The sequence below is a fragment of the Schistocerca nitens genome, chromosome 5, assembly GCF_023898315.1.
Source record: "Schistocerca nitens isolate TAMUIC-IGC-003100 chromosome 5, iqSchNite1.1, whole genome shotgun sequence".
Taxonomy (NCBI): domain Eukaryota; kingdom Metazoa; phylum Arthropoda; class Insecta; order Orthoptera; family Acrididae; genus Schistocerca; species Schistocerca nitens.
In genome coordinates, this window is record NC_064618.1 from 551,800,501 (window position 1) to 551,827,453 (window position 26,953).

A 26,953-nucleotide genomic window follows, 5' to 3' on the forward strand; every position below is an offset into this window, starting at 1 on the left:
ATAACTCGATTAACTTCCTTCAGAACGATTTGGGTAAAATCAGATGCCGGGAGTTTTAAGTGGCGGGAGAGTGGTGGCGGGGGCGGGAGTCTGTGCTCCTTCGCTCGCTGAGACCTGAAAGTGTTTTAGAAGTTCACAGTGGTATGTGATTATATGATAAATAAAATAAATGGTAGTAGAAAAAAATTGGAAATTTGTACTTTACTTTCAGGTACTCGGTTATCTGTTACGGAACCTGGAAAGTATCTCATATAGAAAGGAAAGTGAACCTTCTGAATGTAAAAAAAGATGTGCTGGATGCGACAGCAAGCCTACATCTCGCAGTAAGCAGTCCTCCAATTGAACCAACACATCTGATTTAACGAATTTATTCAAACCTGCCAACTGCCACTGAGCCTCTAAAGGAAGTTATGGCCTTGATTATGTTGCGTTATTCATGATGCAAAGGACAGTGTCAACATGTCCTACGAGTCAGAGCTCTGTTGTGTTCTATATTTTTATGGAAACTATTGTAATAAGGCAGGTCTGTGACATTCTGGCCGCGACATTTGGCCACGCGCTTATTTTTGGAAGGCACCTGACGTGCTTCACAACCGTGACACGCGTGAACATGATTTACGACAGCATTCATCAGCGCAAAATCTCCTATGAAGCCCTGTCTCGGAACGGCCAGTTTGGAGGACACAGTGTCACGTGATTTACGTGCGGTTCGATAGTAGATATCAAGCTTCACCGTCTTCTCTTTACCGTCAATGAAAAACAAAGGTCGCATCTCTGCAACGAGTCTTTGCTGAACTGACTGATAAAATTCAGATTAAACATATTGGATTTCCAAATAATTTTTTATGTTCAGAATGTCTGTGTGTTTAATGTTGGTGCATAGCGTTTAGTTATTACAAAACCTGAAAACATGGTGGCAATTCAAAGAGATGCGATGACCTGATTGTAGGTGTTTTCAAGGACATTTAAATCCATTGTCAGGAACTGGCGGGAACGTAGATGGGGCAGAACGCCTAACAGTAGGACATATACATTTTTTCAAATTATTATGTAATGAAATAAAAATTGATTAACACGGACAAAATTTTGCCGAATAGACTGCTCTATACGCTATCGGGTGAGGTGGTTGTCTGAACTCATATACACGAGGATAGCAGTTCTTAATCCTTGTCCGCTATCCAGATTTCCCTACATCACTTAAGCCTGAAGGGAAATACTGGGAAGTATTGTGCGAAGCTGCACAATAACCCTGGGTTCGGTGTGGGTCGCCAGTGGGGTGAGTGGACTGCAGTAGCCTGTTGTTGTAGGGTTGTGAACCACTGAGGGCTACGGCGGGGATGAAACATTCCGTCTTTTCTAGGTCCCCAGTTCCATACAACACCAACAAACAAGCAAAAAACAAAGAGAAGTCGTCGGCTCCCAGTTCTCTCACACACATACATTTGTATTTCTTTCCACACCAAAGCTACCTATACTATAGATAATCCTATAATTACGTCAGTTATGTACAGTACCATAACTATTGGACCATAGTTTCTGCAGAACGCAAGTCTACAGCTACGTAGTAGGAAAAGAAACACTCGTGAAAGCGTGTGTTTGGTTTACTTGAAATTTAAGTGGTGCACTTGCTGTGCTATAATGTTGCCATGTCTTCATTCACTGCAGGTTTCAAGCGGTAGCGCAGTGACAGCACTAGTTTAAATACGATAGGCTAAACTGTTAATAACGTGTATCAAGCTACAACGTTCCACATCCAGACAGGCAATACGTTCCCAAAGCCTGTTACTTGTTTGTCAGGTACCACGAAGACTGAGGAGTACACTGAAAATAGAGAAGTAGTTCGTGTATCTGTAGCACTTTTTGAGGTAATAAAGTTATTGTTGGTTGGCTTCTTGGCTTCACTCGAATGATTTCTTATGTTACGGTCGTTTTGAAAATAAATGTGTGCCCACAAATACCACACTGTGCAACTGGTTACGTTCATCTCTTACAGAAAAAGATCCCTACAAATATCTTGTTTTTATTGTTGAAAACCACATGCAGTTACACAGAAAAGTGAATGTATGATTTCCGTATGTCACTTTCGCACAGTCTTACATTTGTATAAGACGGGAGTATAGTACTGCAAACACACGAGGACCTTTAAACGAGTCACGGTCTCCGTATAGGGACGGAGGCACTGCTCTCATAGCGGAACCGCTCTGCAGTCGACAGCCTGCCCTGTAAAACTGTTGCCGAAGAGCAGAACACGTTCTAACTACAACTTGTCCCGGTGAATCTAGTTGTTGTTGTTGTGGTCTTCAGTCCTGAGACTGGTTTGATGTAGCTCTCCATGCTACTCTATCCTGTGCAAGCTTCTTCATCTCCCAGTACCTACTGCAACCTACATCCTTCTGAATCTGCTTGGTGTATTCATCTCTTGGTCTCCCTGTACGATTTTACCCCCCCACGCTGCCCTCCAATGCTAAATTGGTGATCCCTTGATGCCTCAACACATGTCCTACCAACCGATCCCTTCTTCTAGTCAAGTCGTGCCACAAACTTCTCTTCTCCCCAATCCTATTCAATACCTCCTCATTAGTTACGTGATCTACCCACCTTATCTTCAGCATTCTTCTTTAGCACCACATTTCGATAGCTTCTATTCTTTTTTTGTCTAAACTATTTATTGCCCATGTTTCACTTCCATACATGGCTACACTCCATACAAATACTTTCCGAAACGAATTCCTGAGACTTAAATCTATACTCGATGTTAACAAATTTCTCTTCTTCAGAAACGCTTTCCTTGCCATTGCCAGTCTACATTTTATATCCTCTCTACTTCGAGCATCATCAGTTATTTTGCTCCCCAAATAGCAAAACTCCTTTACTACTTTAAGTGTCTCATTTCCTAATCTAATTCCCTCAGCATCACCCGACTTAATTCGACTACATTCCATTATCCTCGTTCTGCTTTTGTTGATGTTCATCTTATATCCTCCTTTCAAGACACTATCCATTCCATTCAACTGCTCTTCCAAGTCCTTTGCTGTCTCTGACAGAATTACAATATCATCGGCGAACCTCAAAGTTTTTATTTCTTCTCCATGGATTTTAATACCTACTCCGAATTTTTCTTTTGTTTCCTTTATTGCATGCTCAATATACAGATTGAATAACAATGGGGAGAGGCTATAACCCTGTCTCACTCCCTTCCCAACCACTGCTTCCCTTTCATGCCCCTCAACTCTTATAACAGTCATCTGGTTTCTGTACAAATTATAAATAGCCTTTTGCTCCCTGTATTTTACCCCTGCCACCTTCAGAATTTGAAAGAGAGGATTCCAGTCATCATCTTCCAAAGCCTTCTCTAAGTCTACAAATGATAAAAACATAGGTTTGCCTTTCCTTAATCTATATTCTAAGATAAGTCGTAGGGTCAGTATTGCCTCACGTGTTCCAATATTTCTACGGAATCCAAACTGATCTTCCCCTTGGTCGGCTTCTACTAGTTTTTCCATTCGTCTGTAAACAATTCGCGTTAGTATTTTACAGCTGTGACTTCTTAAACTGATAGTTCGGTAATTTTCACATCTGTCAACACCTGCTTTCTTTGGGATTGGAATTATTATATTCTTTTTGAAGTCTGAGGGTATTTCGCCTGTCTCATACATCTTGCTCACCAGATGGTAGAGTTTTGTCATGACTTGCTCTCCCAAGGCCGTCAGTAGTTCTAATGGAATGTTGTCTACTCCCGGGGCCTTGTTTCGACTGAGGTCTTTCAGTGCTCTGTCAAACTCTTCACGCAGTATCGTATCTCCCATTTCATCTTCATCTACATCCTCTTCCATTTCCATAATATTGTCCTCAAGTACATTGCCCTTGTATAGACCCTCTATATACTCCTTCCACCTTTCTGCCTTCCCTTCTTTGCTTAGAACTGGGTTTCCATGTGAGCTCTTAATATTCATACAAGTGGTTCTCTTTTCTCCAAAGGTCTCTTCACTTTTCCTGTAGGCAGTATCTATCTTACCCCTAGTGAGATAAGCCTCTACATCCTTACCTTTATCCTCTAGCTATCCCTCCTTAGCCATTTTGCACTTCCTGTCGATTACATTTTTGAGACGTTCGTATTCCTTTTTGCCTGCTTCAGTTACTGCATTTTTATATTTTCTCCTTTCATCAATTAAATTCAATATTTCTTCTGTTACCCAAGGATTTCTACTAGCCCTTGTCTTTTTACCTACTTGATCCTCTGGTGTCTTCACTATTTCATCCCTCAAAGTTACCCATTCTTCTTCTACTGTATTTCTTTCCCCCATTCCTGCCATTTGTTCCCTTACGCTCTCCCTGAAACTCTGTACAACCTCTGACTTAGTCAGTTTATCCAGATCCCATCCCTTTAAATTCCCACCTTTTTGCAGTTTCTTCAGTTTTAATCTACAGTTCACAACCAATAGATTGTGGTCAGAGTCCACATCTGCCCCTGGAAATGTCTTACAATTTAAAACCTGGTTCCTAAATCTCTGTCTTACCATTATATAATCTATCTGAAATCTGCCAGTATCTCCAGCCTTCTTCCATGTATACAACCTTCTTTTATGATTCTTGAACCAAGTGTTAGCTGTGATTAAGTTGTGCTCTGTGCAACATTCTACCAGGCAGCTTCCTCTTTCATTTCTTACCCCCAATCCATATTCACCTACTACGTTTCCTTCTCTCCCTTTCCCTACTGCCGAATTCCAGTCACCCATGACTTAAATTTTCGTCTCCCTTCACTATCTGAATTATTTCTTTTATTTCGTCATACATTTCTTCAATTTCTTCGTCATCTGCAGAGCTAGTTGGCATATAAACTTGTACTCCTGTAGTAGGCGTGGGCTTCGTGTCTATCTTGGCCACAATAATGCAGCTTACCCGCATTCCTATTTTTTATTCATTATTAAACCCTCTCCTGCATTACCCCTATGTGATTTTGTATTTATAACCCTGTAATCACCTGACCAAATGTCTTGTTCCTCCTGCCACCGAACTTCACTAATTCCCACTATATCTAACCTATCCATTTCCCTTTTTAATTTTTCTAACCTACCTGCCCGATTCAGGGATCTGACATTCCACGCTCCGATCCGTAGAACGCCAGTTTCCTTCTCCTGAGAACGACGTTCTCATGAGTAGTCCCCGCCCGGAGATCCGAATGGGGGGCTATTTTACCTCCGGAATATTTTACCCAGGAGGACGCCATCACCATTAACCATACAGTAAAGCTGCATGCCCTCGGGAAAAATTACGGCTGTAGTTTCCCCTTGCTTTCAGCCGTTCGCAGTACCAGCACAGCAAGGCCGTTTTGGTTCGTATGACAAGGCCAGATCAGACAATCATCCAGGCTGTTGCCCATGCAACTACTGAAAAGGCTGCTGCCCCTCTTCAGGAACCACATGTTTGTCTGGCCTCTCAACAGATACCCCTCCGTTGTGGTTGCACCTACGGTACGGCTATCTGTATCGCTGAAGCACGCATGCCTCCCCACCAACGGCAAGGTCCATGGTTCATTGGGGCGGGGGTGGGGGGGGGGAGAATCTAGTAAGGGCTGCATTGTGAAACGACACTTCCGCGATAGAATGTTCGCAGATAACATCGTTACCGGCGGATGATGATATTTGTTTTGTGGGGCGATCGATTGCGTAGTTACCAGCGCCCGTACAAATTTAAAATTTTTTCACTGTACAGCTCGCCACTTTCTGAATGATGATGAAATGGTGAGGACAACACAAAAAGCCAGTCCCCGGGTGGAGAAAATCCCAGACCCGCTCGGGAATCGAACTTCGGGCGCTGTGATCCAGAGGCGGAAACGCTAGCCACTTTTTTTTTCACTCAGTTTTTTATTACAGAGGGTAGCTAAACCCTCTGAGCGAACACGCTGAGCTACCGTGCCGGCGCCACTAGACCACGAGCTGCGGACGAAGTTATGTGTGCGTAAAAAAAATGCAAGACTGAACTTTGATGCTGCCGACTACAGACCGTTTGAGTCCCAATAATATAATTTTTTTTTAAATTGACCTGCATCATAACAGTAGGCAATTCATACAAAGAAAATGGCAAAAAATAAACAACGAATTGTTTTAAGGGCGGGCAACGGCCTTGCCACAGTGGATACACCGGTTCCCGTGAGGTCACCAAAGTCAAGCGCTGTCGTGCGTGGCCGGCACTTGGATGGGTGACCATCCAGTCGCCATGCGCTGTTGCCATTTTTCGGGGTGCACTCAGCCTCGTGATGCCAATTGAGGAGCTACTCGACCGAAAAGTAGCGGCTCCGGTCAAAGAAAACCATCCTAACGACCGGGAGAGCAGTGTGCTGACCACATGCCCCTCCTATCCGCATCCTCAACTGAGGGTGACACGGCGGTCGGATGGTCCCGAAGGGGCCACTTGTGGCCTGAAGACGGAGTGATATATATAACTGTTTTAAGGAGGTGGTTTCAATTTGTAAATACTGGAATATTCATTTTACAGCTACTCAGCAAATCATGGCTTACTTCTGAAAGCAATTTCCGTTTTTCCTGGACACGTTCCCGCGTCTCTAAACTTCCCTGAACTCATACTGTCTAAAAGAAATTATAGCCCTAAATAAGGAGTAAAAATTACCTAAAATTAATAGATTTACTTCCAAAGTACATACTACTCCAGTAGCTTCATTTAGAAAATACTCGTTTAAGCAATAGTACGAACTGAAATTTACGCTACACTAACTTCAGATACTTAGATATAGCGTTGTTGGACATAGATCAGTAAACAACCATGGTATCACGAACTGTTCTTTGCACGGACGACTTCAGCTGTATCGTGCCGTAGATCTGAAGATCGCCAACATAAAAGCCGAAACCGGTCATCATTCTGAAATAAATGATTGTTTGCGATCTTTAATGTTTCAGTAAGTGATACAAACTTACACTGTCACGATCACCTCAATGTGTTCACAAAAAGGAAAAACACATGTCTCAATCTTCTGCAATAACGTAGCATAACCTCTGCGCCGACCGTTGCTTAAACGTTGTAAGTGATTGCTAGAATGCACTACATTAGTAGAAGAACCTCAGTTTTACATTAGAGGCGTCTGTCTTGCAGTAGTAATGGCGGTTTCATGCGAAATGCACTGGTATTAAAAAACAAATTGTGGTTTCAGGCAGAAACCGGTATCACTCAAAGAATTAAAGGGCAGGAGTGGTACTGATTTGTTTAAAACTAGGGAAGTTTTATCTGTAAGAAGAATAAAAACTGAACTCAAATGTTGATGGTGTTGGGACAGCAACCAGCCACAAATTCACTTTCAGTTCCTTTATTCAAAGGGTACCGTTACCGATTTCGAATCATCGTGATTCATCTTCAGCCGGTTTACACGCTTTCCTTATAACATGTGGTGTGTTTTTTTTACAGCCCATATTGCTGAAGAAAAACATTCAGTGATAAACATTGAGAACAACTTAAAAATTTTACATCTAGCAGAAAAAGGAGCCACCATGAATATATTAGAAGAAATAGAAATGCACACACAGAAAAACAGCGCCCCAGACTATATCCCTAATGAAGAAACGGAGTTAGCTAACACCCCTTTCCTAAAAATTTCCAAAAATTATTTTCCAACCTCCAAAGCAAATAATATTACTACGCCTATCTGCAGATCAAGTAGCAAATTTATATGTTACTATAATTCTCATGATGCTAAATGAAATTAAATAATGTACTATTTTACCTATACAGTATTAAAAAAACTTTATGATTAATGTAACAGTATCAACTCAAAAAATCAATGTCTCTGTACTAGTGGAAAATGCATTTCAGCTGCGTAAGTGAAAATATGATCCTTTCCAAACATAGGACATCTTCAAATGTTACAATATATCATATCATCTTTGATACTCTTATGTTTCTAAGCTGTTTGTATGTATCTAAACATGTGGTGCATGGTAGAAATCTTCTCAGTGACAAATCTAAAGTGTTCAGTGAGAAAAATTTACATGTGCAACAATAAGAATGCAGTGGGAATGAATTCACATTTGTTGGACGAATGTTATGAAAACAAACACACCAAACAGACATTTCACGTAAGTCACATGCAACGAAAATCTGTAACGCAAACCATCTGTGTCTGGCGTGCTTATAATGATGTATTATTTATATTTTAGGACAATTAATCTGTAAAAAAACACACCACATGTTATAAGGAAAGTGTGTGAACCGTCTGAAGATGAATCACAATGATTCGAAACCGGTAACGGTACCTTTTGAATAAAGGAACTGAAAGTAAATTTGTGGCTGGCTGCTGTCCCAACACCAACAACATTTGTCTTCAAATAACAGCCACGGTCTCCAACCATGTCATCGTATGACAAAACTGCAAAAAACTGAACTGTTTTCCGGTTGCTATCCAGAAATGAAGTGAGCTGTGAAAACTCGCTTTTATTTCAATGAATATTACTCTATAAAATATTTAACAGGATCCAACTTCGAACGTATTATTTGGTTAACAGGTATGACTCAATAACCACATCATTTTCACAGTTACCTCAAATGCTGTTCATCCCTAGTTAGCGTACAAGTAAATGGCGTACACTTGGTCCACAAAACGGTTTCATGTGGACAGTCGGTGAAAGCAGAGATAGGTGAAGAGACGAGAGTAGCAGCAGCAGTTGCAGCAGCTGCAGCAGCCGGCCAGAAGTGTGTACTCACCAGGGGGTCCACCTTGAGGCGGCGCACGTGCGGGACGCTACGCTTGCTGCGAGCGTGCGGCAGCGCGCGGTGCACGAAGTGGAACTCCCGGTCCGAGCCCAGCACCTGCAACAGACACCGCAGCCAGCTGTTTCATTCAGTCTGCAGTTAAATAAAGCGTCAGCTCCACGGAAACGTAGGTTCACGTGTTCCTTTCTGCGTAAACAATCTGTACAGGTATCAATATCTGCGGATAACCGCAACAATAATTATTTTGTGGTTAAAGTTGAAGCATGGTGGCAATGTTATGATTTTAGTCTGTTTGCGCAACATATAATGGACAGCAATAATTTAATTCGTCGTGGGAAGCCACTGCGTTGGTAGGACTGCGCTGTTCGGGAGAATGACGGTTCAAACCGGCGTCCGGCCGTTCTGATTTAAATTTTCCGTGAGAACCCTAAATCGTTTCAGGCAAATGCCGGGACGGTTCCTGTGAAAGGGCACTGCCGATTTCCTTCCCCATCCTTCTCTAATTCGAGCTCGTGCTCCGTCTCTAATGACCTCTTCGTTGACGGGATGTTAAACACTAATCCCCTCCTCCTCCAGGACTGAGCAGTGTCCTGGAGAGGAAAACTTTATTGTACACAAGTAGTGCCAGTTCTGTTGCACATGTCCGACACAACTGACGCTATTCGTATACGTCCCACGATATTTACTTCAGTGTGGATACGTTAATATCGTCCAAACTGTAACGGGAATCAATAACCTGCGAGTTGGGTGTTAATGGACGAGTGGCGCTGCATTGCAGCGTACTGTAAGTTGTAAATGTGGGTCGGTCAGGAACTGTGTCCAAATGTCCGAAGCGGTTCTTGGTGCTACAGATGCTAGCCATAATTACCTGCACGACTTCTCATCGGATAACTTCTCACTTGCTGCTCTTTCCGGACTTCCCTCAAACAAAGGCGAACGCTGTGAAGTAGATTTGTTTGCCGACGGTGAGAAAAATGTCCTTGATTTTTGGCACTTCCTTAATGAACGCCGCTGTGCAGTTGTCCTCAGTCCCAAATAAAGACAATTTTTGTCCAATTTCCTCTGTAGCGTCTTTCTTAACCCACCCCAGAGACCCCATAGACAGGGTGATGGTCCAATGAGGAGTTGAGCCACGCTTTTTCTACACTTATAACCTGTTATTCTCTCGTCTTGACGGTCGGAGTGGCCCATCGGTTGTAGGCGCTTCAGTCTGGAACCGCGCGACCGCTACGGACACATGTTCGAATCCTGCCTCGGGCGTGGATGTGTGTGATGTCCTTAGGTTAGTTAGGTTTAACTAGTTCTAAGTTCTAGGGGACTGATGACCTCAGATGTTAAGTCCCATAGTGCTCAGAGCCATTTGAACCATTTTTCTCTCGTCTTCAGAATGTCTCCATGAAAATATGCGTCGGTAGTTTCACCGAGTATGGTAATTTGTCGCTCTCTCCTCCTCGTGACGTAGGTTTCCTGCTATTGTCCCTAGTTTTGATAATATATATTTTTAATAAAAAAGAAACAACAAAAAAGGAAAAGTAAATGAATCATTTATGTTCTTTGTATCTCTACTCCACCTTCCCTATGCTTTCCTTGGTTCCTGTGGAAAGTCAACGTGACATTTTGGCCAGGCATCGGATTGTGATCCCTGCCCACTTCGTCCACTCCCTCCTCCTTTTTAATTTTTTTAATAATAGAGAGATATACAGAGAGACAAAAAGAGATGTTAAGACTCATGGGAAGCGGTAACTGCGGGATCGAGTCCCGGTCCGGCACAAATTTTCAACTTTCGCCATTGCATTTAATTTCACAATGCACTGTGTGCCTGGAAGTCACTAGTTTCCTACGCGCCCTTTCTCTTTTCTTCCCATTCCTCTGTTTCATATACAAGATATCTGTCACCCCTCGCAATAGCAAGGGAAGAGGGTACTTTATGCCCACCTTCTGAAAATATTGTTACCTAGTGATGTGTTTCACAATTCAAAATTTTCAAATGGTTCAAATGGCTCTGAGCACTATGGGACTGAACTTCTGAGGTCATCAGTCCCCTAGAACTTAGAACAACTTAAATCTAACTAACCTAAGGACATCACACACATCCATGCCCGAGGCAGGATTCAAACCTGCGACCGCAGCGGTCGCGCGGTTCCAGACTGTAGCGCCTAGAAGGCTTGTTGGTCTTCGATTTTTGTTGTCGGCATAAAGTACTACTGTTCCCCTTGTGGCAATACATACACTTTATGGAAAACGCACTGGCATTGCTAGCCTTAAGGTGTGTTGTTCCGCACAATTACTCGTACATCCCGTTTTCCAGCAGAAGTCTTAGGTCTATGTCATTCCTGTTTTGTTTGGATTAACAACTCTCACGGGGCCGACCAGTGTGGCCGAGCGGTTCTAGGCGCTACAGTCTGGAACCGCGCGACCGCTACGGTCGCAGGTTTGAATCCTGCCGCGGGCATGGATGTGTGTGATGTCCTTAAGTTAGTTAGGTTTAAGTAGTTCTAAGTTCTAGGGGACTGATGACCTTACATGTTAAGTCCCATAGTGATCAGAGCCATTTGAACCAACTCTCACGGGTGCAACTGCAGAATGCTTCTACAGGAACGCTGTTCCAAGGCTCTCCACCATTTAGCATCTTCACTCCACGTCTTAACTCCTGTTTGTGTTTCAGATACGACATGAAAATATACGGTGTAGAATCACTGAATCTCTCTACATTTCTCTTAGTAAATACATGTACGTTACAAGGCTTATTACATCGATAAGTATAGCACATTAACTGTATTTAACAGTATGTGAATTGACGTATATTTAACAAAGACACAACATTAAAAACATTTGACAGTGTGATTTGACTGTTGCTCCTAGCGACTTCACTTAACTTCCCAATGTTGCGCAAATATTAGGTAAAAATTTTCAAAATCGATTTCAGTAATTGTGAATGATTATGGCAGACCAGGGTTTACCTAAATGCGGTGTTTGTTGACCATGTTACAAGTCAGTGTAATGTAAATTACGAGGAACTTCAGCAGACGATAATTCAGGCCAAATGCAACTCTATTGTCAGAGCTCCGCAGAGCGAACTTATTAAAGTGACTTCATTTTTTTTTTTAATTTCTGGCGATGAGGATGCAAGACTTAGGTATGAAGTATGTATGTGAATAGCATGTCTCTTATCAGCACGCGTCTCTATGGTCTCTACTATGGAACTATCGTAGCGTGTAGTCTACAGTGGAACAGTGAAAGCCCATTCTCGCTCTCGAGTGTAGTTGCTAACCGTACTGTTTCGACACTACATTTACCGCTTTGTGACAGATCTGTACGGCGTGCACCATGCGGGCTAAATATGGTCTAAAAACACTACACAAATATTTTTATGTTGATATTTAAACTGTACTTAAACGAGTGGGAATTCAATGTGTGTGTACACATACTTTTCTCTTTTTTGTTTTGGCTTATGGGACCAAACTCCTTTGGTCATCGGTCCCTAAGCTTGTATACTACTTAATCTAACTTAAACTAACTTACGCTATGGACGACAGACACACCCATGCCCGAGGAGGACTCGAACCTCCAACGGGAGGAGCCGCGTATTATTTCTAGATTTCAAAAAGGCCTACGATAACGTAGACATAATTAAAATCTGTACATACGAAACTTTATGTCGTATCAAGACAATTGCAGGAGAAGGAGACAATTTTAAGGTGTTACTGGATTGAGACAGGGAGGAGCCATTTCGCCAATTTTTTTTAACCTCATCTTAGTGAAGTTCGATAGAGAATTTATTAAAACTCATCCACACGGGATCTAAATGCAGGAGAAGAACATTATTAGACTTGCCTAAGCAGATGATATAGCAGTAATAAGTATTTCCAAAACAGAATTAACCAAAATGATGCAAAATTATATCAAAATTGCTGGGAAAGCAGGATTAAATCTTAATAAAGAGAAGACAGAATATTTGGTCATAAGTAAGAAAAACCAATGTGATGCACCCTTGGCTATAGATGGATTCACTTTCAAAACAGTTGGCCATTTCAAGTACTTAGGGAGTCCCTTTAGTAACAATAATCGAATGGATATAGAAGTAGATGCCCGACTAGCAACAGTGAACAAAACACTCTTTAGTTTTATCAAAATCTTACAGAAAAGATAACTTAGTACTACTTAAAAATCCGCTTGTCGACCATTATACCAGTAACATTATACGGATGTGAAGCTAATATTTATAAAGTTTGGAAACAGGGACTCATGTACAAATTAATCTGTGCCGTCCCCTGCAAGAAAATAACCAACCTCATTGACGATATGTTGTCAAATAGAACCTTCCAAGTAATAATGGGGAATGAGAGAAGTAAACAGATGAAACTCAATAATGGACTCCCACAAGGCTCTGTCCTTGCGCCCCTTCTTTTCCGCCTTTACATCGCCGACATGCCTGCAACCAGATCGCGCAAATTTGGTTATGTGACGACTGGGCTCTGGCAACAGCCCACAGAAATATAGAAACTGCCGAAGATATCCTTAAGAGGGACCTAGGGATTCACAGCGAGTACTTTCGAAAATGGAGGCTACAACCCAGTGCTCCAAAGACGGAAGTATCTGCCTTCCATTTGAACAACAAAAAGGCCAACAGAGAACTACATGTATATCTGGACGGGAAATTACTTTTTTCTTTTGGTCATCAGTCTACTAACTGGTTTGATGCTTCATCTCAGAGTAGCACTTGCAACCTACGTCCTCAATTATTTGCTTGACGTATTCCAATCTCTGTCTTCCTCTACAGTTTTTGCCCTCTACAGCTCCCTCTAGTACCATGGAAGTCATTCCCTCATGTCTTAGCAGATATCCTATCATCCTGTCCCTTCTTCATCCTGTCCCTTCTCCTTATCAGTGTTTTCCACATATTCCTTTCCTCTCCGATTCTGCGTAGAACCTCCTCATTCCTTACCTTATCAGTCCACCTAATTTTCAACATTCGTCTATAGCACCACATCTCAAATGCTTCGATTCTCTTCTGTTCTGGTTTCCCCACAGTCCATGTTTCGCTACCATACAATGCTGTACTCCAGACGTACATCCTCAGAAATTTCTTCCTCAAATTAAGGCCGGTATTTGATATTAGTAGACTTCTCTTGGCCAGAGATGCCCTTTTTGCCATAGCGAGTCTGCTTTTGATGTCCTCCTTGCTCCGTCCGTCATTGGTTATTTTACTGCCTAGGTAGCAGAATTCCTTAACTTCATTGACTTCGTGACCATCAATCCTGATGTTAAGTTTCTCGCTGTTCTCATTTCTACTACTTCTCATTACCTTCGTCTTTCTCCGATTTACTCTCAAACCATACTGTGTACTCATTAGACTGTTCATTCCGTTCAGCAGATCATTTAATTCTTCTTCACTTTCACTCAGGATAGCAATGTCATCAGCGATTCGTATCATTGATATCCTTTCACCTTGTATTTTAATTCCACTCCTGAACCTTTCTTTTATATCCATCATTGCTTCCTCGATGTACAGATTTAAGAGTAGGGGCGAAATGCTACAGCCTTGTCTTACACCCTTCTTAATACGAGCACTTCGTTCTTGATCGTCCACTCTTATTATTCCCTCTTGGTTGTTGTACATATTGCATATGACCCGTCTCTCCCTATAGCTTACCTCAACTTTTTTCAGAATCTCGAACAGCTTGCACCATTTTATATTGTCGAACGCTTTTTCCAGGTCGACAAATCCTATGAAAGTGTCCTGATTTTTCTTTAGCCTTGCTTCCATTATTAGCCGTAACGTCAGAATTGCCTCTCTCGTCCCTTTACTTTTCCTAAAGCCAAACTGATCGTCACCTAGCGCATTCTCAATTTTCTTTTCCATTCTTCTGTATGTTATTCTTGTAAGCAGCTTCGATGCATGAGCTGTTAAGCTGATTGTGCGATAATTCTCGCACTTGTCAGCTCTTGCCGTCTTCGGAATTGTGTGGATGATGCTTTTCCGAAAGTCAGATGGTATGTCGCCAGACTCATATATTCTACACACCAACGTGAATAGTCGTTTTGTTGCCACTTCCCCCAATGATTTTAGAAATTCTGATGGAATGTTATCTATCCCTTCTGCCTTATTTCACCGTAAGTCCTCCAAAGCTCTTTTAAATTCCGATTCTAATACTGGATCCCCTAGCTCTTCTAAATCGACTCCTGTTTCTTCTTCTATCACATCACACAAATCTTCACCCTCATAGAGGCTTTCAATGTATTCTTTCCACCTATCTGCTCTCTCCTCTGCATTTAACAGTGGAATTCCCGTTGCACTCTTAATGTTACCACCGTTGCTTTTAATGTTACCAAAGGTTGTTTTGTCTTTCCTGTATGCTGAGTCTATCCTTCCGACAATCATATCTTTTTCGATGTCTTCACATTTTTCCTGCAGCCATTTCGTCTTAGCTTCCCTGCACTTCCTATTTATTTCATTCCTCAGCGACTTGTATGTCTGTATTCCTGATTTTCCCGGAACATGTTTGTACTTCCTCCTTTCATCAATCAACTGAAGTATTTCTTCTGTTACCCATGGTTTCTTAGCAGCTACCTTCTTTGTACATATGTTTTCCTTCCCAACTTCTGTGATGGCCCTTTTTAGAGATATCCATTCCTCTTCAACTGTACTGCCTACTGCGCTATTTCTTATTGCTGTATCTATAGCGTTAGAGAACTTCAAACGTATCTCGTCATTCCTTAGTACTTCCGTATCCCACTTCTTTGCGTATTGATTCTTCCTGACTAATGTCTTGAACTTCAGCCTACTCTTCATAACTACTATATTGTGATCTGAGTCTATATCTGCTCCTGGGTACGCCTTACAATCCAGTATCTGATTTCGGAATCTCTGTCTGACCATGATGTAATCTAATTGAAATCTTCCCGTATCTCCCGGCCTTTTCCAAGTATACCTCCTCCTCTTGTGATTCTTGAACAGGGTATTCGCTATTACTAGCTGAAACTTGTTACAGAACTCAATTAGTCTTTCTCCTCTTTCATTCCTTGTATCAAGCCCATATTCTCCTGTAATCTTTTCTTCTACTCCTTCCCCTACAACTGCATTCCAGTCCCCCATGACTATTAGATTTTCGTCCCCCTTTACATACTGCATTACCCTTTCAATATCCTCATACACTTTCTCTATCTGTTCATCTTCAGCTTGCGACGTCGGCATGTATACCTGAACTATCGTTGTCGGTGTTGGTCTGCTGTCGATTCTGATTAGAACAACCGGTCACTGAACTGTTCACAGTAACACACCCTCTGCACTACCTTCCTATTCATAACGAATCCTACAACTGTTATACCATTTTCTGCTGCTGTTGATATTACCCGATACTCATCTGACCAGAAATCCTTGTCTTCCTGCCACTTCACTTCACTGACCCCTACTATATATAGATTGAGCCTTTGCATTTCCCTTTTCAGATTTTCTAGTTTCCCTACCACGTTCAAGCTTCTGACATTCCACGCCCCGACTCGTAGAACGTTATCCTTTCGTTGATTATTCAATCTTTTTCTCATGGTAACCTCCCCCTTGGCAGTCCCCTCCCGGAGATCCGAATGGGGGACTATTCCGAAATCTTTTGCCAATGGAGAGATCATCATGACACTTCTTCAATTACAGGCCACATGTCCTGTGGATACACGTTACGTGTGTTTAATGCAGTGGTTTCCATTGCCTTCTGCATGCTCATGTCTTTGATCATTGCTGATTCTTCCGCCTTTAGGGGCAATTTCCCACCCCCAGGACAAGAGTGTCCTGAACCTCTATCCGCTCCTCCGCCTTCTTTGACAAGGCCGTTGGCAGAATGAGGCTGACTTCTTATGCCGGAAGTCTTTCGGCCGCCAATGCTGATTATTTGTCAAAATTTAGGCAGTGGCGGGAATCGAACCCGGGACCGAAAACGTTTTGATTATGAATCAAAGACGCTACCCCTAGACCACAGGTACATCTAAATCACAACAATCAACCAAAGTACCTTGGGGTTACCCTAGATAGGACACTGACATTCAAAGAACACCTGACGAAAACTGCAGCGTAACTTAAAACACGCAACAACATATTGCAGAAGCTCTGTGGCACCACTTGGGGCTCCACAGCATCTATCTTAAGAATATCCGCACTTGGCTTGGTGTATCCAGTGGCAGAATACTGTGCCCCAGTGTGGCTCAACAGCAAACACACACACATGGTAGATAGCCAACTTAATGCAACAATGCGTATTATATCAGGCACAATCAGGCCAACTCCTACAGTGTGGCTGCCCGTTCTAAGTAACATAGCCCCTCCTAACCTGCGCCGAGAACACGCTCTGGTTAGAGAATTTCAAAAAATCATCACCAACCTCCAATTACAAATCCATGAAGATACTCACGACATCCAAGGAAACCGACTCCGGTCTAGGCATCCTCCACTAAAAACCTCACAGGCGCTGCACAAAACCAACTTTAAAATAAATGACCGATGAAAAGAGGAGTGGGAGAGCAGAACAGCAGTAAACTGCCACAGTATGCCATGCATCTTTAGTAAACCAAAAGGATTTGATTGCCCTCGCAAAGTTTGGTCAACTCTTAATCGCATCAGAACCAACTGTGGGAGATACGCCGACTCCTTACACAGATGGGGTAAACTTCCTTCGGCCGCTTGCGACTGTGGCGCTGAGAGACAGACGGTCAAACACATCGTGCAGGAATGCCCACTAAGGGCATATGGGGGTGACCCACAGGATTTCCTAATGGTGATACAAAGGGCAATCGACTATATATTATCTAAGCTGGACAATTGGTGGTGTCCTTATCTACAAACTGTTATCTATTGTTCTGTTTATACATATGTGATTTTTTTTAAATCGTGTTGTTTCTGTAATTTTTACTTGATGTTATGACCCATACGCTAAATAAATAAATAACTAAGAAAAACTTTTGGTCCAGTATATGACGAAGATAACATGGAATGGAGGAAAAGAAAAATGAATTAAGAGAACTGTACAAACACCGTAACATCGTAGATGTTCTGAAGAAGAGAAGGTTGAACTGGGCAGGCGATATAGCAAGAATGACTGAAAACAGACTACCTAAAATAGCATTCGGAAGGACAATAGAGGAACGAGGGGAAGAGGAAGACCCAGAAGTAAGTGGAGAGATAACATTAGGGGGGACACAACTAGGATACACATGAACACTGAATGGAGAAACGGTGCACTCAACGGGACGAAATGGGAGAGACTTGTAGAGCAGGCGTATGGTCGATAAGTTCCTTGCCACTTGTAAATAAAATAAAATAAATAATAATTTAAACTACAATTTCTCGCTTGACTGCACAAATTCTTTTAACATATTTTGCATACCTAACAAGTTTGCAGCAGTGCTACGTTCTCAGAATACGATCTGAGGCCAACAACTTTTTTAAGGTGGAAAACTGATGGCGGGAGTTGCGTGACGCTGGTGTTCCATGGAAGTAAGGTGCGACTAAATGGCCTGTTGCAGGCGAGGTGAAAGCATGGTCCGTGGTACTCTTCTGTGTACTGCTATATCTTCTGCGATAATTACCTCAGTTTAATAGATCAAACAGTGCAACTCAACAGTCGTTCTAATACTTAAGCAAGTCTGATAAAAGAGAACAGAAAGGCAAAGTAAAAGTTACCGGGAGGAAACAGTGGTCGTGTGAAGCTATTGCAGATTATGAGTGGTTGTGTCCATATTCATCCTTGGTCCATCTGTAGGAATATTTATTTCATTTCCAGTTATTTAAATGTAAATCCAGTAATTCGTATGTGTTTCAGTATGTTTGTGACTGTGCATTGGAGACATGGCGGGACAGCTCTAGCAAATCACAGCGCTCGTTACTACAGTAAGCGACTACCGAAGTCAATGGAGAGACTGTATGGAAGTGGGGTAGGAGCATCGGGTCGCACAGGACACTGGAGAGTTCTGGACGGGAAGGCGCGACGGACGGTCGCAGGAAATACTTGGAGAGTGTTGAGCAGTTTGCGCGTCCTCGTGGGAATTACTTGTAGAAATATTTCGTAGTGCTGATTTGTGCACTTGTGAGATATCCATGGCTTTTGCAGTGAAGACGTAGTATGCGTTTAGAAGCGAATATCTCACTAGCTTTGTTGTTGTTCATAACTAATTACGTGAAGTAAGAATCTAATGTTTCCCTGTTGTTCAACTTATATTTTATTTAATTGCTGGGCCATCGACACAAATAAGTGTTTACAGTAATAAGTGGCCTTCTTAAAGGTACTTCTGCTACCATACTCATCATTTACAGTCGTTAAAATAGTACCTGCAGATTTTATTTAATTGAAATCTTTCATTTATAAATTTCTATGTTACATTCAACTGTGATAGGAACCTTTGACCATTCGATTCATGTGTGTATTCATATTGTATACTGTAGACTCAGTAGTATTTGGCATGTAATGCGGAAACTACGTATCCCAGCCCCTAGACAACGAAACCAGCCAAAACATTTAATTTTTCAGCTCTGAGTCTGAGGGTACGTAGTTGAAGGCCACTATTAATTTTTTGAAAGCCCGCGGTTGCTATTACAGAAACGATACTCACCAAAGGCAAAAAGGCCTAATCAAAGCTAGGTCTTTGGTCTAACTGGTAGGCAGTCACTATGGAAAGGACGAACTAAGAACGTTTAGTTTAGATGGAGCAAAATCAGAACAATTGTAATTGAAGGTGGAAGACATTTTAAACCGTGGTGTACCTATCAAGTAACCAAAGATGGTAATGACCCACCTTGGAGTGATGAAACTATGAGGAGAATGTTGTGTAAATAGGGACATATACGCTTTATCTACAAAAGAGAGTGCAGGGAAAACAATTGGACGAACTTGTGTTTTGGTAAAAAATAACGCCGCTCGGTGTGGGCGAGCGGTTCTAGGCGCTTCAGTCTGGATCCGCGCTACCTCTACGGTCGCAGGTTCGAATCCTGCCTCGGTAATGGATGTGTGTGATGTCCTTAGGTTAGTTAGGTTTAAGTAGTTCTAAGTTCTACGGGACTGATGACCTCAGATGTTAAGTCCCATAGTGCTCAGAGCCATTTTTAAAAAATAACGGCCTTACGTGAAGCGTACAATAATTGTCAAAGTCACATCCTCATGAAAGTGGTATTAGAATGTCCAGTGAATGTCTGTTCATTAGTCAATGTACGGGTCCAGACCTTCTACTTAGTCTCTCGTGAATTCAATGGTGCTGAAACTGAAGTCAGCAGAAGCATGAAATGCCACTTTTAAAAAGATATTTCCGTCAGGGGACTAGCATATTTTATTTCCGTGCAGACTCACAAATGAGAATTGTTTGTACTGGCACTCCGCCATGGAAAAACTATGAAGACAAAGCGAGCTAGGCACAAGAATGTAATGGAATGCGAAATATATTTTACACTGAATACGCTGTGGAATATTCTCCTTTCCTAGGTCGTATTTATCGACAATTCTAGTTAAGCGAATATTCTACGCGAGTAGGAAAGTGTGCGGGTCACTCCTGCACACAAAAACATAAAGGATCTGATACAGGAAATTACAGACCACTCTTCTTGTGTTACAGAATCATATTGCATGTTCGAAGCTTAAACATTATGACGTTCCTCGAGGAACACAAGTTTCTCTCAAAGAGTCAGCAGAGATTAAGGAAAACAAATGTGTGACACACTGATTGCTCTATTCATAAATAACATCTTTCCAACTGTAGATCTCCTAAAAGCGATCGATATTGTGCCATATTGTCTTCTGGTGATGAATATACGACCATAAAATCTTTGCCAATATGTGATTATTTTGATGGATATCAGACTAAAAGAACCCAGTACGTTATACTGGAGGAAGAATGTTCCACTGAAACGAAAGTAATATCGAGTTTGTCCCAAGTGAAGCGTAATAGGATCTATAAATTTGTCAATATTTCTTAACGATTAAGACATAAAATCAGCAGCGTTATAAGATTACCCGCCAAAGTGCTGTTGCCTACAGGAAAGTTGGACGACCGTTGAGAACTGCAGAAAGACTTAGGTAAAATCTTCATTCGATGTAATGAGATTTCTAATAGTGCCAGCAAATTGCAGATCGGTCGAGAAGAAACTCAAAATGTAGAGAATTTCCAGTTCCTAGATACCTGTAGAATTTGGTTCGATCCACTAGAAATGGTCGGTGAAACGCTGCGGATTTTCTTTTTAATTTATATTTTGTATGACACCTTTCGGGATGTTCTTTCCCAGTGCGTTTTCTGTGTGCTACGCCATTTATTCGTGAAGCTTTTGTTGTGTGAGTGTTGCATCATTCTGTTGTATTTACTGAAATGTAAAAGAATAAAACGAGCAAATTTTTATTAAATATCGATATGTACATATTCAGAGGCGAACCTCTATATAAAGACCGATATTAATTAAACATTGTACCTCCTTTTATAGATTAACAGCCGCTAGTGAACAATTATCGTAATAGGCGCTACAGTTTGAAACCGCGCGACCACTACGGTCGCAGTTTCGACTCCTGCCTCGGGCATGGGTGTGTGTGATGTCCTTAGGTTAGTTAGGTTCAAGTAGTTCTAAGTTATAGGGGACTGATGACCTCAGAAGTTAAGTCCCATAGTGCTCAGAGCCATTTGAACCATTTGAATTATCGTAATACACAACGTAAGGACGGCATTCTTATTTAATGAGAATCCGCTCCTAGTTGGCACCAACAATAAGTGCGCCCAGGAAATGTTGCCGCAGCTTGCACTGCATGAGAAAAGCACACGTCTGGCCAGCAATGACAGAGCCGCGCTTGTTGCATGAGTTCCCTGGAAAAACGCGCCTGAGAAACATGTTCGTATGGCCGCAGCCTACGTTTTCAACTCACTCACTACGTGTAGAAGACCACTTTTACAGTTAGGTACATAGCGTTCAGGAGAAGCTAATATGTTGCTAACTGACTAAAGCAGACCTGAAGCCCACTTCAGTTTAAATTCGATTCATTCAAGCCGTAGTCTTAAAACACATATTAAGCAAATGTCAGCACTCTTACAAGACACAGTATTTTTCTTCTCTGTCTGCTTCTACCATAAAAGATGGTACATACAAATGAATATATTGTCAATAGTGCAATAATTTTTAAGAAGATATTTAATTTGGGTATGAGACTTAGTGTCAGACATAATTCCCCACAACACATTTTCACTTTCTTCACGAGAAAACACTTGTGTGATTTATGGGAAATAAAGGTAACTGTAGTTTCTGAATCTACCATTCCTGCAACTGGAGCAGCTCATAAATTTTATATTTATTGTGAACCCCTGTACTGAATTGCTTGCATTTAATTACACTGATCAGCCAGAACATTATGAGCACCGAACGAAAATCGATATAAACCCGTCTAGGCGATAGGAGCGTCACAAGGTGACGAGGAATGAGTGCTAGTCAGACACACGCACGTGCATATAGTATCAATGAGCGTGCTGTCCATTTGCATAATGGGAAAGGCACGCGATCTATCTGGGTTTGACCGAGAGCAGTTTTTGATGGCCTGGAGGCTCGGAACTTCGGAAACTGCACGATTGTCGGGTGTTCGAGGAGTGCTGTGGGAGTATCTTCAGGAGGTGATGAACCCAAGGTGAAATCACGTCCGGAAGTCTTTGGGTTGGGCGTCTACCCCTCATTACAGATGTCGGATGTCGTAGGCTGGGCAGGCTGGTAAAACAGGACAGGCGACGAACTGAGGCGAAACTATCACACTTTAATGCTAGGCTGAGTACAAGTGTGTCTGAACACACTGTGCACTAACTATAGCCTCCGCAGCCAACGATCCATGCATGTGTCAATGTTAACACCACGACACCGCCAACTACGACTGAAATGGGCACGTGACCATCAGCACTGGACGTTGGCGCAGTGGCGGAGAGTTTCATGGTCTGACGAATCCCGATATCTTCTTCATCATGCCGATGGCAGGGTGCGAATCTGTCGTCTTCCAGGGGAACGGCTCCTCGACACCTGTACTGCGGGACGGAGACAAGCTGACGGTGGCTCCTTTACGCTCTGGGGAACGTTCACCCGGGCATCAGTGGGTCCAATGGAGCACCATGACGGTCAAGGAGTATCGTACAGGCCTTCATGACGATCATGTTTCCTGACGGCCGCTGCATTTTCCAACAAGACAATGCTCCAAGTCACAAGGCCAGGAGTGTGATGGAGTGCTTCGAGGGGAACAGTGTCCAGTTCTAGTTGATGTTCTGGTCTCCCAGTTCACAAGATCTGAATCCGATCGAACACATCTCTGATGTGACTGAACGTGGCGCCAGAGCTCATCGTCCCCTTCCCAGTTATCTCCGGAAATTACGTGACTTGTGTGTGTGTGTGCTAGCTGCCTCCAGCGACCCCCCAAGGCCTCATTGCCACGAAGCGTCGCCGCTTTTAAGCTTGCCAGAGGTGGACACACCAATTATTAGGTTGGTGATCGTAATGTTCTGGCTGATCAGTGTACATGTTACTTTACTATTAAATTTCAACATCCGGCATTCACTTGGCAAACCATAGCATAACAATCCTCAACTCTATGATAATGTATAATCCAGGATTCTTCCACCACAGTAAACTCCGACGAAAGAAAGTACATTGCTTCTCTTTCCTATAAAGACTGGCTAAGACTTCACGAACGGTTGACATTGATTAATGTTCAAATGTGTGTGAAATCCTACGGGACTTAACTGCTAAGGTCATCAATCCCTAAGCTAACACACTACTTAACCTAAATTATCCTAAGGACAGACACACACACACCCATGCCCCAGGGAGGACTCGAACCTCCGCCGGGACCAGCAGCGCAGTCCATGACTGCAGCGCCCTAGACCGCTCGGCTAATCCCGCGCGGCCCATTGATTAATGCCAGCATAGATGTAGTGGTACGTTAGAGTGTTGAAAAACATTTTATTTTGTGACACAGAAGTTTCACTTACTGCAGTACAACGCAGTAAACCTGAAAGGTTGATGGATGCTGGAAATGGACGACGCGGTCTCTTGAAGATTTTCTAGAGAGAATATGACGCCATATAGATAATAGCGTCTCACATGATGATTTTATTAGTAATAACTTTGGACACCTTAAACTACAGTCGTCTGGCCTGTGACTACGTGTTGTTTCAGAGACTATACACGAAACAACAGCGTACTCAATTTAGAAAAAAGTCCACGATGAAGGCAAAATACAGCATCGATAAAGTTTTAGTCGCCCTGCTTTCTGCATGTCGTATTCTCTGTGACTAAAACTCGAGAATCCGCATCGTTCATTCTGAAACTTAATGCTTCCTGCAACAGCCCACATGTTTGTCACAGTCTCTCCTCAAGATTCTACAGAATGACAGAGTGTAGACTGTAATGACACATAACAGTATCACAAATTCTAACTTCTGGCTATTAATTAATTGGTATTATCGCTACCTTCACCTCCGTACAAGTGGATTCGTCCACTAAGAGCAAGCAAATACAATGCTATATATGGCTACTTTTAAGCGGCTGTATGGCATATATATGACGGGTAAATGCTCTAGACCTGCTAGAAAGTGAGTAATAAAGCATGAAGCGTAGCTTTTAAATGTTGCTGTTAAGCAGGCTAGAAGTGTCTCGTATGGCTAAGTAGTTTCTGGAGTTAGGTTAACAAAAAGAAAAATTATTTTCTTGCAACGGCCACTGTCTTTAGCAAACCACTCTCACTATTGGATTAATCTCCATCTGCTGGGACATACCTGACGAATAATAAATTAAACAAGTAAAATTCAGCCGGCCGAAGTGGCCGTGCGGTTAAAGGCGCTGCAGTCTGGAACCGCAGGACCGCTACGGTCGCAGGTTCGAATCCTGCCTCGGGCATGGATGTTTGTGATGTCCTTAGGTTAGTTAGGTTTAACTAGTTCTAAGTTCTAGGGGACTAATGACCTCAGCAGTTGAGTCCCATAGTGCTCAGAGCCATTTGAACCATTTTGAAGTAAAATTCAGTTTTCTTGGAAGATGGATTGGGATGAGGAAAAATTTTAAAAAAAGGTGAGAAATGCTCGATATACGTTACACTATCGAAACAACTATGGCATATAATTTTCAGCAAACGTTAGTAAAAATAGAGCCTTGAAAATTTCATAGAGCGTTCCGATAAAAGAAAAAAAGCTTTTTTGAAACAAACAAACGGCTGCTGTTGCTGGGATAAACCCAAAAATATGCAGTACCGCACTGAGTTTATACTATCAGTTAAAGATAAAGAAATCAGGAGAGACGGCAGTGTATTTTTCTTTGTCTGTCGAACCTTTGTCCGTAAAATCTGATTTCAGACACCAAAATGTAAACCGTTTTTGAATGGTACACTGTAATTTCTACAAGAAAGCAAAACAGCGAAATGAGTGAAGAATACAGTAGAACAAATTCCGAAGCAACGTTCAAGAGAAGAGTACTACCTCTCCCACCGTAGCCTTTCGTATGCTAATTTTCTTTGTATGTATCATCTTTTATGGCGAAAGGAGACAGAAAAGGAAAATTCTGCGTCTTGTAACAGTGCGGACATCTACTTAACGCTTGTTTTAAGACTACGTCTGGAATGGATCGAATTTATATTCCAGTGGAGCTTCAGGTCTGCTATGAAACAAGTGAGGCAGATTGTCTCTGGGATGGATGAGTGGGAATGGAAAAATATGTAATTCCGCCTCAGTCATGAAGTTTAACTTAATCCACTATGCGTTTCGATGGTTAACCATCATCATCAAATGAAAGGCGTTCTCTACATTGTTGTTGTTAATGGAAAGTTCTGGTAACTTCGCATAGCAGCACGAGAGGCGGCCAAGAGTTTATGTTGCGATTTGCACTGTTGATAATTGGACGACTTAACCACAGAACTTATGGATGTAACGTACCACATGGTTTAAAGAAAATAAAAGTACTTACAAAGCAAGTGAATCAGTATTTGATCTGTATTCTGTCGCTAAAAATCGCAACTCCTTCCCACTCAACATGAGTTACTCACTGTTGTTATGTGGCAAAGAAGTTACATTATTCGCCAAAGTTGTTAAGTAAAGTCATTGGTTTCAAGCTTCTTTGGCGAAAAATGTGATTTTTTTCGTACACAGCAACACTGTATCAATGATGTACAGAGGGATGCAATGGCGATGCTTCTAATACCTTTAAACCATCTACTATCTTATAAATATAAGTTCTGTTACACATTCGTTCAATTTATCAATAATAGAAATCGCAACGTAGCCTCTCCACCTCACCCCACCCCACCCCCCTCCCAAATGCTTCCACACAAAATCACTAACAACAACCATTTAGAAGAAGCCTTCCACCTGAATATGGTAATTACTCATAGTGACGTGTAATGGATTAAATAGAGCTTCGTGATTGATGCATAACTATGGTTTTTTAATCTAATTGCCTGTCGCAGCCCTCAAAACATAATCTACAGTGGATGAGATTGGACGAGAGTGGTTCCAATAGTTTCCCGATTAAGCTGGCCTCAACGTGAACGTCGATAGGTCAGATCCTATTGCGGGGGTGGTGGTGGTGGTGTGTGTGTGAGGGGGGGGAGGGGGGAGGGATGTTGACTTTGCCTGCCGCCAGTCATTTATCTGAATTACCCAATCGGTTACAGGATGATTGACAGTTTAACGAGGTTTCCAATCTAAGAGGAAACGCGGCATTTTTGACATTAATAATCGTTGCCAGAGATAGAAGAAGCAATAAGGATTGAAGGAAAAGCCTTTGATCGACTGGAAATAGAACCTTGGGTCTTTAGATTTGCTGTCGTTCGGTGAGCCACCAAGTGGTAGCAAAAACGTGTTTTGGTATAAAGCTTTTTCAATTGGAATAGATGTCTGTCAAAATTGTGATACTGGAACTTACACATCTACATAAACGTTTTTCATGATCTCCGTTCTCTGGTCCTGCCAGACCATTTAGTACTGACCGGTCACATGTCATTTACCACTGGCGCCATTCGGTTGCGATATGGCGTGGTACAGTTCTTTATGCAGTTAGACTTTAATGACAACTTCCTGGTTTACATCGCAGGGTCACACAGAGTTGTATTGTGGATAGTGATCCGCCTGTCGTTTGGGACGTTGGCGTCAGCGGCACTCTTCGTGTTATTCGAGAGGAGTGAGCTGTTTGCTGGCACTGGATTTGAAGCTCTCATTTCTTATTCTCATCGTCATCGAGGAAACAACATTTTGCTCGCACTAATCA

General features: G+C 42.2%; 1 protein-coding gene across 1 annotated transcript in view; it reads right to left on the reverse strand.

Moving 5' to 3' along the window:
- Positions 1-26,953, reverse strand: part of LOC126260573 (neuroendocrine convertase 2) — a 1,523,774-nt gene that overhangs the window by 951,201 nt on the left and 545,620 nt on the right. The window contains exon 3 of the mRNA XM_049957908.1: positions 8,710-8,814. Within this exon, the coding sequence (XP_049813865.1) occupies positions 8,710-8,814 (105 nt within the window). The remainder of the gene's footprint in view (positions 1-8,709; positions 8,815-26,953) is intronic.